This window comes from Osmerus eperlanus, chromosome 28, assembly GCF_963692335.1.
Source record: "Osmerus eperlanus chromosome 28, fOsmEpe2.1, whole genome shotgun sequence".
NCBI classification, from domain to species: domain Eukaryota; kingdom Metazoa; phylum Chordata; class Actinopteri; order Osmeriformes; family Osmeridae; genus Osmerus; species Osmerus eperlanus.
Window position 1 is genome coordinate 3,552,962 of NC_085045.1, and position 11,552 is coordinate 3,564,513.

General features: G+C 46.4%; 3 protein-coding genes across 3 annotated transcripts in view; 1 reads left to right on the forward strand and 2 right to left on the reverse strand.

Moving 5' to 3' along the window:
• ggt5a (gamma-glutamyltransferase 5a) overlaps positions 1-11,552 on the reverse strand; it is a 122,724-nt gene that overhangs the window by 92,413 nt on the left and 18,759 nt on the right. The window lies entirely within an intron of this gene.
• anapc5 (anaphase promoting complex subunit 5) lies at positions 176-5,456 on the forward strand. Its single transcript, XM_062454684.1, has 17 exons — positions 176-796; positions 900-979; positions 1,261-1,370; positions 1,490-1,721; positions 1,874-1,940; positions 2,045-2,146; positions 2,400-2,590; positions 2,762-2,843; positions 2,947-3,039; positions 3,139-3,320; positions 3,471-3,606; positions 3,792-3,866; positions 3,980-4,105; positions 4,200-4,303; positions 4,448-4,595; positions 4,789-4,951; positions 5,074-5,456. The coding sequence occupies exons 1-17, from the start codon at positions 596-598 to the stop codon at positions 5,280-5,282; spliced, it is 2,301 nt and encodes a 766-aa protein (XP_062310668.1). The 5' UTR covers positions 176-595; the 3' UTR covers positions 5,283-5,456.
• Positions 7,168-11,094, reverse strand: ggt1a (gamma-glutamyltransferase 1a). The gene is made up of 8 exons (XM_062454894.1): positions 10,740-11,094; positions 10,457-10,606; positions 9,662-9,798; positions 9,337-9,524; positions 9,053-9,180; positions 8,808-8,920; positions 8,576-8,689; positions 7,168-8,443 (listed from the first exon to the last, which is right to left on the reverse strand). The coding sequence occupies exons 1-8, from the start codon at positions 10,972-10,974 to the stop codon at positions 8,297-8,299; spliced, it is 1,212 nt and encodes a 403-aa protein (XP_062310878.1). The 5' UTR covers positions 10,975-11,094; the 3' UTR covers positions 7,168-8,296.

An 11,552-nucleotide genomic window follows, 5' to 3' on the forward strand; every position in this document is an offset into this window, starting at 1 on the left:
TTGCACTGACGGTTGCCGGTGCCACACAACCAAAGCAAAATTATGCAAATACTTTTAGGAAAGTCAAAACATTTAATAAGCTGTATTCATATCATATTTACATTTAATACAGTATTGCCTGATCGATGTGTCTGTGGCCCACACTGCTGTACGCTGACTGATACGTAGAGTCAGCGCGCCATTGTTGCAATGACGTAAATATCGAGGGACAGAGGAGGGGAGTTTGAAGCTATCATTTTAGAGTGTCTTGAAAAATGTAGCTAAAATGATAGTTAAATGTATTTTGATAAGCAGCTAGCGCTACATGCCAATAGATAATCCGTTACATTCGATGATATTTTTTTTGGGCGACGCTTATAACTAATATGTGCCAGTTTACTGCTAGCTAGGTAGCTAACTACAGTACAGTCATAACAGCTCATCGTTTTGGCTTTGATCTTCTTACTTTAATAGTGCTATTCGGGAAACTTGTCTGCAAGTATTTTGCAAAACGTGCACAGTTAGCTAGGAACATTAACTATCGTCTTACTGGTTAAAGATTTTAGCCTCATTATTACCTATATCATCTAGCTAGGTAACTCTCCTTTCCAGAATAATGGCGAGCGTTCATGAAAGTTTATATTTTAACCCAATGATGACCAATGGGGTAGTTCATGCCAATGTATTTGGCATCAAAGATTGGGTCACTCCCTACAAAATTTCTGTTCTCGCGTTGCTATACGAGATGACCACATCCAAACCTATTGCTCTTCAAGAAAAAAGGCGATTGAACAAACTAATTCTACCCCTTCAACAGGTTTGGCTATGCTTCACACTTCTATTACAGTTGACAGTCAATATCCTCTGACCTGTTTTTCCTGCTGTTATCCATTTGCCACTGAGAAATGATGTGTCTCTAGGGCCCCGACCTGAACCTTGGCCAGTTTCTGAAGAGTGTTGAAGAATGTTGCCCCCAAACGGCATATGCTGTTAAACTCAGGTATGTATAGCTTAAATTAGATCATGTCAAGGTCTGCAGACAGTTTTATTTATTTATTTTCAGTCTTCTGGGGAGTCAGTTGGCTGAGCGGTGAGGGAGTCGGGCTAGTAATCCGAAGGTTGCCAGTTCGATTCCCGGTCATGCCAACTGACGTTGTGTCCTTGGGCAAGGCACTTCACCCTACTTGCCTCGGTGGAATGTCCCTGTACTTACTGTAAGTCGCTCTGGATAAGAGCGTCTGCTAAATGTAAATGTAAATGTTCTGAATTAATTTTTCAAAGGTTGCATGAAATGGCAGATGGAGAGCTCAAGGACATGGAATACTTCTTTGCCACCCTTCCTAATCCATTCACCGCTTTTGATTCGGAGGCTTACAAAACCAGTGTTGTTGGTGGGTATTAATGATATGTGATGAGTAGGATATTTTAAAGGAGTGGTGTCGTGTATTGAGGCAATTTGCTTTTGTAATGACAATCGTTGAATGAATCTTTATCGTATCTTGTGTTTTAGGGCTTTTTATGAGACACATGCTTTTGGCCTACAACAAGCTGTCATTCAGCCAGGTGTACAAGCTGTATAAATCCCTGCAGCACTACTACCACAGTCACTATGCCCAGCCCAGTAACGGCCAGGGGGAGGTTCCTGTGTTGGCTGCGGACGACTCCGACATGGACCTCACCAGCACAGAGGACACAGTCGGGGACAGGATGGAGAAGGAGGACCTGGATATGCCCCTTTCCAAGTCAGAGCTCCAGTTTGTGAAGACTTTAGCAGAATGTGATTGCAGAAGAATATGTTGCTATCCTGTGTGTTATCAAATTGTCAATCGCAATGCTTAAAATTTTGATTATCCCCCCCCCTCTTTTTTGTCAATGTGGTTCCTGTCTTTCTTAGGGATGAAGATGCCCCAAGCAGAGGACCCCTCTCTCAAAAGCAAGCAGAATATTTTCTTGCCAGACAGGTCAGTGTGATTATTAATTGTGTTTGTGGTACTTGGTTATAGGATTGCCCATCACCTTAAGCATGTACTAGACCGCTGTGTCGATGTTCCGTGGTTCCACGCAGGCCTACCTTCTGAAGAACGATGAGAACAAAGCGCTGAAGCCGGCAGCTCTGCAGGACGAGCTCAACAACATGCTGAAGTTCAACCCAGATTTCTCAGAAGCGGTAAAAGACTTACGGTGCATCCTAATAGAGAACCGGTGGAGTCAGGTGGCTGAGCGGTTAGGGAGTCGGGCTAGTAATCTGAAGGTTGCCAGTTCGGCCATGTCAAATGACGTTGTGTCCTTGGGCAAGGCACTTCACCCTACTTGCCTCGGGGGGAATGTCCCTGTACTTACTGTAAGTCGCTCTGGATAAGAGCGTCTGCTAAATGACTAAATGTAAATGTAGAACCGAACGATGTCTCGTCCTTCCGCAGCATTACCTGAGCTACCTGAACAGCATGAGGGTCCAGGACATATACATCTCCACCCACAGTCTGCTGCATTATTTCGACCGCCTCATCCTGTCTGGGAGCGAGGGCAAGAGCAATGGAGACGAGGGCTACGGCCGAAGCCTCCGCTACGCCGCCCTCAACCTGGCAGCCTTGCACTGTCGCTTCGGCCACTAGTAAGCGGGTCTGGGCAGTGAGGCTTCCTTATGGAAGCACCAGAGATGACTCATTCACATCTCTGAGACGCTTTCATCCACCTTCTTGGTTCCAAACCGAGGTGGTGGTTGTCTGGTTGAGAAGGCTGTTAAGAGCTTCCTTCTGAAATGCAGCTTGTTGTTTGGGCTCAGTCAACAGGCAGACCTGGCTCTCCAGGAGGCTATCCGCATTGCTCAGGAGTCCAACGACCATGTGTGTCTGCAGCACTGCCTGGTACGAAATTTACTGAGTCAAAAACCGACAAATGCTATGTTTATGTTGCAATTGGTTTTCAGTTGTAGACTAATGAATGTGTGTGTCTGTGGTTGTGTCTCAGAGCTGGCTGTACACGCTGGAACAGATGAAAGGGTCGGACAGCTCGGTATTAACTGAAGACTCGGTCAAGATAGCTGCCCATTTCTGTCTGCCGGTAAGGGATCCGTCAACCTTCACTCTCTCTCTTTATCACTTCTTTTCTCTGTCCGTTTCTCATCCTCTTTCTGTCTCTTTTGATCTGTGTCTGTGTTAGTACCTGGCGTCTCTGGGCATCCAGTCTCTGGTCCAGGAAGGGGCTATTCAGGGCAGGATGGCTCATGAGCTGATGGATGCTCTGAAGGACACAGACATCCTGCACTGGAAGCACAGCCTGTCAGAGCTCATCGAGATCAGTCTGGCCCAGACCACGTCCATATGGAGGATGTATGGCAAGAGGTCAGTCTCTTACAGTCAGGCACCGTCAGACCATAAGCTGAGTGTAGTGACTAGATAACCTATCAGTAGATAGTTATACCAGCCATGTGATCATGTTGAGTGCTGTTGATGTGTGTAATTGATTCTTGATTTCTCCCATGTGTGTTTCAGCACGATGGCCAATCAGCAGGCCCAGCTTCTCCTCAACATGAACAGTCTGGAACAGGTGAACTTCGGGGTCCATCAGAACAACACAGAGCCCTTCTGCGTGGCGCTCTGCCACCTGGCCGCGCTGCACGCTGAACAGGTAGAGCGCCTGCTCCGTGCTGCGTGTGTGTCTGACGCCTGCTCCGCGCTGCATGTGTCTGTGTCCTCCTCCGTGTCCTCCTCCGTCCCTCCCCGAGCAGGCCAGGGTTCCCCTCCCCGGCTCCCTGGGCTCAGGCTGGGGCGGAGGCAGACCTGGTCTGACGTGTCCCTGTCCCTCCACCGCAGGGCCTTTATGGGGCTGTGTCGGAGATCCTGAAGCATCTGAAGGAGCAGTTCCCCCCTCACACTCAGAACGCGATGGTGAGTCAGCGACACGGGGGGGTTAAGATGACTCGTTAGACACACTGTTGTGGGACACACTGTTGTGAATATTGTGCGAATACATCCATTTTCTTTCTCTCTCTGTGAACCAGCTGTGGATGCTGTGTGACCTGAAGATCCAGTTTGAGAGGTCTATGAACGACGGGAAGTACCATGTGGCCGAGCCCCTCGTTACAGCCATCGCCGCCTTGAACAAAACCGAAGGGCTCTACAGGCAAGTTCAGAGGACGGTCTGGACCCGTAGCCTATGTGGCCTCGGCACCTTCCTCGGTCCAGTAGATAATTGTGTGTGTGCATTCCGCTGACAGGAAGGCCCGGGTGCTGAAGGCCTTGAATCGCACCACAGAAGCCTACAGCATCCTACAGAGGCTGCAGCTACACTGTGAGAAGACTAAGGGCACAGAGATGATTATCAGGTAGACCACGATTCCAAGGGTGGTTTCGACATCCACTTGGGACAAGTCATGGCAGCTCTTGTGTTTGAATCGTATCTTGAATCGGGATCGGTGTCCGGTCTGACAGGAAGTGGGACGGACGTTTTGTGTGCTCGTCTGTTTCAGGGTGATGCTGACCACGGCCGAGCTCCACTGGGAGTCATCCGAGTTCGCCACCGCGCTCCCTCTCCTGCTGCAGGCGTTGGCCTTGGCCAGGCAGCACCACCTCCAGGCCCTGGCCTCCGAGACCATCCTGCACCTTGCCTTCACGCAGGTCAGCACCACCTGCTGTCTGTCTGACACGCACACGAGAACAGACACCAGAAACATCCACTCTGGTCCAGTCACACATCCAAACCCTCACTTCATCCTCACAACCACAAACCCAGCTACGTGAAGACGGGTATCGTACTAAAACAGTCCTTTAATAGTAGTTCTCGTTTCCCCGCGGCTTCTCCGGTCTGCAGCTGATGCTGGGGGTTCCTGAGCAGGCGCTGAGCGTCCTCCATGAGGCCATGGAGCCCGTCCTGGCCCACGGAGCCGTCATGGACAAGGGCCGCGCCCTGCTGCTCACGGCCCGCTGTCAGATGTCCATGGCCGGGCCCAGGCCCCTCGCCCAGAAGCACGAAGGTAAACCACCGCCTCACACTTCACCGCCTTCCGTGTAGAACACGAAATCGAAGACGTGGTTTTCGTTCGCCCCTTGATAAACGTAGCGTGTCTCTCTCGTGCCCTCTGCTCCTCACCTCCAGCCCTGGGCCTGGCTGTCCAGACTCTAGAGGAGGCGGCGGGCTACTTCTCCCTGCTGGACTGCAAGGAGCGTCTGAGGGACGTGTACTACCTGCAGGCCCAGCTGCACCACTCCCTGGGACGGGGGCCTCAGCGCAACCAGAGCGCCCTGCTGTTCAGACTGCTGGATCAGGAGCTGCAGTCGCCAGCGGCGACCGTGGCAAGGCTCTGACATCCATTAACACACACCGCTCATTAGCACACATAACCTGCGTACGAAGTCGACCGTCAATGACTTTGCAGGTTTGGTTACTTCCTTGTGGTGGTTTTATAAATTCGATGTATGATAAAATCGGCATAACAATTGTGGTTGTACATTAAATATCAGACTGTAACTGTGAATGATTCTGTTAGTCAATTTCTCCTTTTTTGTTTGGAATTAGTTTTCTTGTCTTACGGTGGTGGGTCTGTCATGCCCACTAGATGGCGATCACAGCACAGAAAACAACAAGAGGAAACGGCTTGCTCATCCTGGTTTTTACTTGTTGTTTATCCATATTAACTCTATGGTTTATCCTCTGTGTGGCCCAAGACACTGTGGGAAGAGACACTGTTGAGGTGCTGGTCCCGTCGTTTGTGATTATTCTGGACATTGTCATCAACATGATCAATGTGCTTCGATTTGTGGCAGTAGTGGACTTGCATGACGTCTGGTAAAGCGGTCAGAGGTGGCTAGTCCAGGGTGTCTAACAACCCTGTTTGGAAGGTTTCTTCTCTGTGTAGGGTGGTATTCATTTATCAAGCGCTGTCAAAGAGGGCCAGTTTTACCTCCATGGTGATGAATGATAGTAATATCCCAGCCAGCCACAAGATGAATGTTTCAGAGAGAACAGTTCCTTTTTTTTCCAGCAGGAAAAATTAGGAATTCGTTTCAGTGAGGGAATTCCCTTATAGTTATAACCACATTTATACTGTAACATAGTGCCAACACAGGGACATGAAATTAGATGTCTGTAATCCAATGAATTGATTTCCGTGTGCGTGAAATAAGCTCAATCGTGGCGGTTGTGGCTTCCCGTATTTCATAGAAAGGGGCCGATGTTGTGGAACAGAACTCATTTCACAGGCTGTTCAGGTTTCCCTGATGCAGGAAGATGAACTGTAAACTCGGGATAGGGTTTAAAGGTTCTCAGTGTGCCGTGACAGTCATGACCGCAGCACACCTCTGTGTTCCAGGATGACGTGGGTCGAAGAGTACTATTTGGCACGGCACATTTGAAACACATGTTCCTTTGGTTTGCATAAAGAAGCTGAGTTTAATTCAATGTAAACACTACCTAGCGCTGGTATGTAAATAATTAGTTCCTGAAAGTAGCATAATCAGGGTTACATGATCAACTCTGGGTCTTCAGTTAGTAACATCATAGTGACAAAGCAAATTTGTACTCCAATTTGTAGGCTGTTTGTAAAAATACCAGGCTCATACTAGGCTTGCCTTGACTGAAAGTAAATGTAATCTTTAGAAACATCTTTACATCTTTGACAAATTACTCACAGGAAGACCGGTTTGGGTGTGTGTCACCACACTGATAGATGGCCTTCTGCTGTTTACGTAAATGGATACAGTTTCACATAACTCGTCTTGGTGTTTTTGTATGGGTGCTGATCCAAACGTCCAGGCCTTCCTTGTACGAGACACCTCTCGTACAAAGTGAAAAAGAAATCTTCTAAGCCTGTAGACTAAATGTGACCTCTTAAATGATATGGTTATACTACGGTAATAATATGGGTGTATCGATATCTGAAGACAGATGAAAGCTTACTGTGTATTTATGAATTGCAGCACATGGTTTGAATATTTATTTATTAATAATAAATAAATAAAAAATCGAGCTTATTGGCCATTTTGTTTTGTGGATAGTTCGAGGAAGCCGAACAGGTTGGAATTGTAGCCTTGTAATTAATCATTGTGTGAAGAGGTTCTCATAAAGCCTTTCAACTGTAATTTGAAAGTGTCTACAATACTACAATGTCTTGGCATGACAGAGAGACACCCAGGGGCTCCACATGTAAAAAATAATGTATTTGTTCAAAAATGTTTAATAACAAGCATGGCAACAAGCATGGCATATGAACAATGCATGTTTAGAAAAATATATCTGCAAATGTATTTTTAGAATACACTATACATTCACTTAATCTCTACCGTCTTACTCGATATTAAACATGAACAATTTCTTTCTTAACACTCTGCATCACAAGAAATAAGAAAATATCATTTAAATTAGCCCATGGTAGCAAATAAGCAGCAAATAATTAAGCCCTTACCAACAGACATGGTCAGAGTTTGGATGAAATGAGAGAAACAGATGCTGTCAGATACAGATTCCAACCCGAATCCTCTTTCTCCTCATAGAGAAAAAGTGTAGTTAGCAACCTGTGGCTTTCATAAAGCAATCAGCAGACCTGAATGTGAACTCAGAGTTGACACCATGACAGACATGTTTACACGGTTAAAACATAAAGACTGCCTGTCCTTGGTTGAGATAAAACAGCCAATTCTCCACATTTAATATACTACCGTTTTCCCAGACAAATTGTTACTACAAAAAACACAGACAATTTGTTACTCCGAGTCTCCCCTACATTATTGCAATGAAATCTCAGATGAATGGCTATTTCTGTCAAACAGAATTATTGCTCATTTTCACAGTGTCAACGACTGCCTCTGTGGTATTTGATCGGAATACTACGTCATGAGGCTTTTCTAATAGGTGACTTGTGTCTAATAGATGATTTATAACTTCCAGTTGGATTAGGAGCCACTGATAGTGCAGTGGTCAAGTATAGATGCAGTCCTGTTATCCCACTACATCCACAACTACACTTTCCTCTTCACGTCTACCAACAAGGATGATCTGCTGATACAGACAGGATTCAAAATGCTACTATCAGAGGTGCAATCTCACTTTTCTCAAAAACACAAAATAAATAAATATCGCTGAAAAAAATCAGAAAGGCTGAAGACCATTCTCTGTGAATGGAAGAGGTAATGAAATGGAGTGTTCTTTAAATCCCCCATGAGTTCAAATGAACTTCAGTCGAAAGACGAGAGTAGCTGTGTTTCGTTGTGGAGGCATTCTGCAGCTGAGTCTCTCTCAAAGGTTCCCTGTGCAGATGTATGGTTCTGTCCTTATGTCTTTGAGTAGACCCACAGGCTGGGGGAGTAGGAGGCTTGGACCGGCCTCAGTATCCCGCCGGATAGCCTCCTTTTCTGGGGTCGGACTCGGCACAGAGTCTCTCCCCGTGACGCACCACGGCCTGAACCACTGAACCTGGAGTCCTCAGCAGCTCTGTCACATGATTCTTCTGTGCCAGGCCATCTAGAACACTCTGCCATACAATCACCGAGTCCACCACACACACACACACACAAAGTAGGTCACGTTTTAAGGTGAGCGTTTTCCTGTTCCATGGAACAATCAAGAGAATCTAAAAGAAGCTGGGACACCGAGCGTGGCTCACCTTCTCAAAGCCGTCCTCGACCACGGTCATGTTGGGGTTGAGCTGATTGTGAACTCTGGGTTCGGTCACAGCTTTTTTAAGGTCGTAATTGAAGAATAAGGAATTCAGAATAACCTGTGTAAAACAGAGGCATTGTAAGAATCACATGTAAGGATGTACGTTTGCGTGTGTGTGTGTGCGTGTTCTGTAAGCATGTGTGTTTGTGTGTGTGTGTGTGTACAGGCTGACTCACAAGAGCTGTGGCTGTCGTTATCTGAGTTCCACCTGAGGCTCCCACCACCATTTTCACTTTATTATTTTTGTCGAAGATTATGGTCGGGCACATAGACGACAGGGGCCTTTTACCTAATAGAATTAAACAGTACAACTAGAACAACTAGAAGGTTCCGCACAAAGAACAGAGCCTGAGTGGTTCTAGTGGATAATGTTTCTGACGGTGTGTTATTAGTTTCTCTCTCTTATCCTGCTGTGTCTCACCTGGCTGGATGAAGTTGTTCGGTGAAGGTGGGATTCCAAAGCCATTCGTGATGTATGGGGAGCTGAAATCATCCATCTCATCGTTGAAAATGATGCCAGTTGATCTCGACATGACCTTTGAGCCAAAACTGAAAACAAGAAACAAAAAAAACAAAAAAATGGATGAGAAATGAATGAAGATCAGAAAAAGAAAATACATTGGCAACTCGGTATTATTCCATGTACATAAGAGTTAATCTTCCCTTTAGTGACTGCCCTGCCGTTCCTTTGCCCTTCAGCCTTACTATAAATTGATAGTGCTGGTGGCTGCCACTGCACTCCCGTCCTCTGCGATGACAGACAGGTGTGCTGTTCCGTGGTTGTCAGGAACAAAGTAATCAGGTTCGTAGTAACTGTCTGGATGAGTGGTGTCATCAGTGATTTTGCTCCTGATGCCATTAGCAAAGTAGTCTGAGGTCATGTTGTGGATGAGCTGAGGGGGAGCATAACAGCATCAGCAGGAGAATAGGAGTTCATGACAGTCTTCTCTGGACTGCTGTGAGCCTGAAGTGTGTCAGAGACGAAATAGGAATTTGTTTGTTAATGTTACTAAGACATGGAGGGTCTCACGTCAGTGATGTTGAGATAGCGTGGGTCCCCAAGCCTACTCCTCTTGGCATAAGCGAAACGGAATGCCTCTACGATGCGATGGTAGGTCAGGGTCCTTTTCTCTGCTGTCGAGACACTGGTGTCTGTGAAGTTGTATCCTGGGAAACGAAACAAAAAATACATTTTTAATCAACTTAGGAGACAAATACTTCAGAAGCGTTCTCATTAACGCCCAGAAAATTAAACATATCCATCATGGTGATGTATTGTGAAGCTCAGGCCATCATTGTAAATAAGAATTTGTTCTTAATGATCTTGCCTGGTTAGATAAAGGTTAAATAAATAAAAAATGTTAACTGTCACTTGAAGATGAGGTCCCCGTGCCTTTTTATAGATTGGGAGCTGGCGTTTTTAATCCAATTAGATACGCTCTCAACAAATCTTTAAGATGGGAAAATGTTTATGTGGGAGTACATAGATAACCAGTGTTAGACAAAACCATCCTGGATTGAAACCAGGACTGACAATCTCCTCCAAGACAACGTGGGTTAAGGTTAGATGATGAGATTGTATCTGAAGTGTAATCCAGGATTGTCTGGAGCACACACGTCATTTTTTAACTGGACACACAGCATACCCTTGTTTTAACCACTGCTAATCATAACAAATCGCTAATGGTGTTCACGCACTTCTTTAGTCACCATTAACCCGCTGGTTCTAACAGAGGCAGAAGAATTCCCAAGCAGGAGGCCCAGAGGGAGACCATGTTGTGGATCTGCACCGCTGCTCTCACCAGCCGCCTGCAACACTGCTCACCGTCTACTATGTTGAGGATGAGAGCCAGCACCGGGCCGCTGGAGGGGGCGTCGGGGACGTGCATGGTGTACTCCCCCACGTTCAGCTTGGGGGGGTTCTCATTCAGCACGGGCCGGTAGTCCAGCAGGTCCTCCAGGGTTATAATCCCCCCTGAGGAGAAGAAGAAGAAGAAGAAGAAGAAGGAGAAGAAGGAGGCATCCATCATAGGCTGGGTGTGATCATGTGCCTGGTCATGTGATTGACATTTTCATGTGAATGTGAGTTTAGGTGGGCTGATGAGGACCTGCTTCCTGGATGTCCTCCACTATGATCTCTGCCATTGTCCCGTTATAAAACACGTCAGGGCCCTCCTCTGCTATCTTCTGGTAAGTCTCGGCGAGTTTGGGGAATCTCACAATGTCATTTTCCTTCAAGATGTTTCTCTCAGAGTCACAAAACACTTCACTGGAAAAACAAACGAAGAGAAAAAAGAGAAGCAGTGCCAAATGGAACCAACATCCACCCCGCAAGTTACTCATTCATAATCGGATTCACTGAGTTTGAATGTGGCAGTCTGGTTTTCAATGGGAACAAAGGTAGCTAGAGGAGTTGGTCTCTTTGCAGAGAGTTGACATAGTTTGATTGTATTTGTTCTTATTTGATGTTCTGTTTCTCACCACATATTAGCATCTCCTTGAATAAACTCTTTGTTTTTGGAGATGGCATTGGCCAAAGCTTTTCCAATGGGGAATCCATCACGCGCCAGAGCAATGCTGGGCACAAACAGTTCCTTCCATGGCAACCTGCCGTGTCTCCTGTGTGCCATCTCGTAACCACGGATTTCCCCTGGAATGGCTATGGACAATCCACCTGTCATACAAGAACAATGTTTGGACGTCTGACCTGTCAGGCACCTCCTAACCCCTCTGAGGCTAGAGACTCGGTAGACGTTTGTGAAGATGCAGGAATCTTTTTTTCCCCGACAATTCTATTAAAGGCAGCATCTATCTTCCATATGTACCCGAAGGAATATTCCGGGAAACAAAACATTGTTACCTTTCCGAGACAGCTGGGTGTTATTGCCAAACATGTCTACAGTCGCGTTCATGGGCGCAGT

What these genes read in the sequence shown, in the direction of transcription:
- ggt1a (XM_062454894.1), bottom strand. Translation starts at nt 10,974, where the DNA reads ATGAGTAACTTGCGGGGTGGATGTTGGTTCCATTTGGCACTGCTTCTC. An exon ending in GGAGGACATCCAGGAAGCAG is followed by an intron (nt 10,607 to 10,739) that starts GTCCTCATCAGC and finishes TCTTCTCCTCAG; the next exon opens with GGGGGATTATAACCCTGGAG. An exon ending in CATCCTCAACATAGTAGACG is followed by an intron (nt 9,799 to 10,456) that starts GTGAGCAGTGTT and finishes TTCGTTTCCCAG; the next exon opens with GATACAACTTCACAGACACC.
- anapc5 (XM_062454684.1), top strand. Translation starts at nt 596, where the DNA reads ATGGCGAGCGTTCATGAAAGTTTATATTTTAACCCAATGATGACCAAT. An exon ending in CTGGATATGCCCCTTTCCAA is followed by an intron (nt 1,722 to 1,873) that starts GTCAGAGCTCCA and finishes TGTCTTTCTTAG; the next exon opens with GGATGAAGATGCCCCAAGCA. An exon ending in CCGAAGGGCTCTACAGGCAA is followed by an intron (nt 4,106 to 4,199) that starts GTTCAGAGGACG and finishes GCTGACAGGAAG; the next exon opens with GCCCGGGTGCTGAAGGCCTT.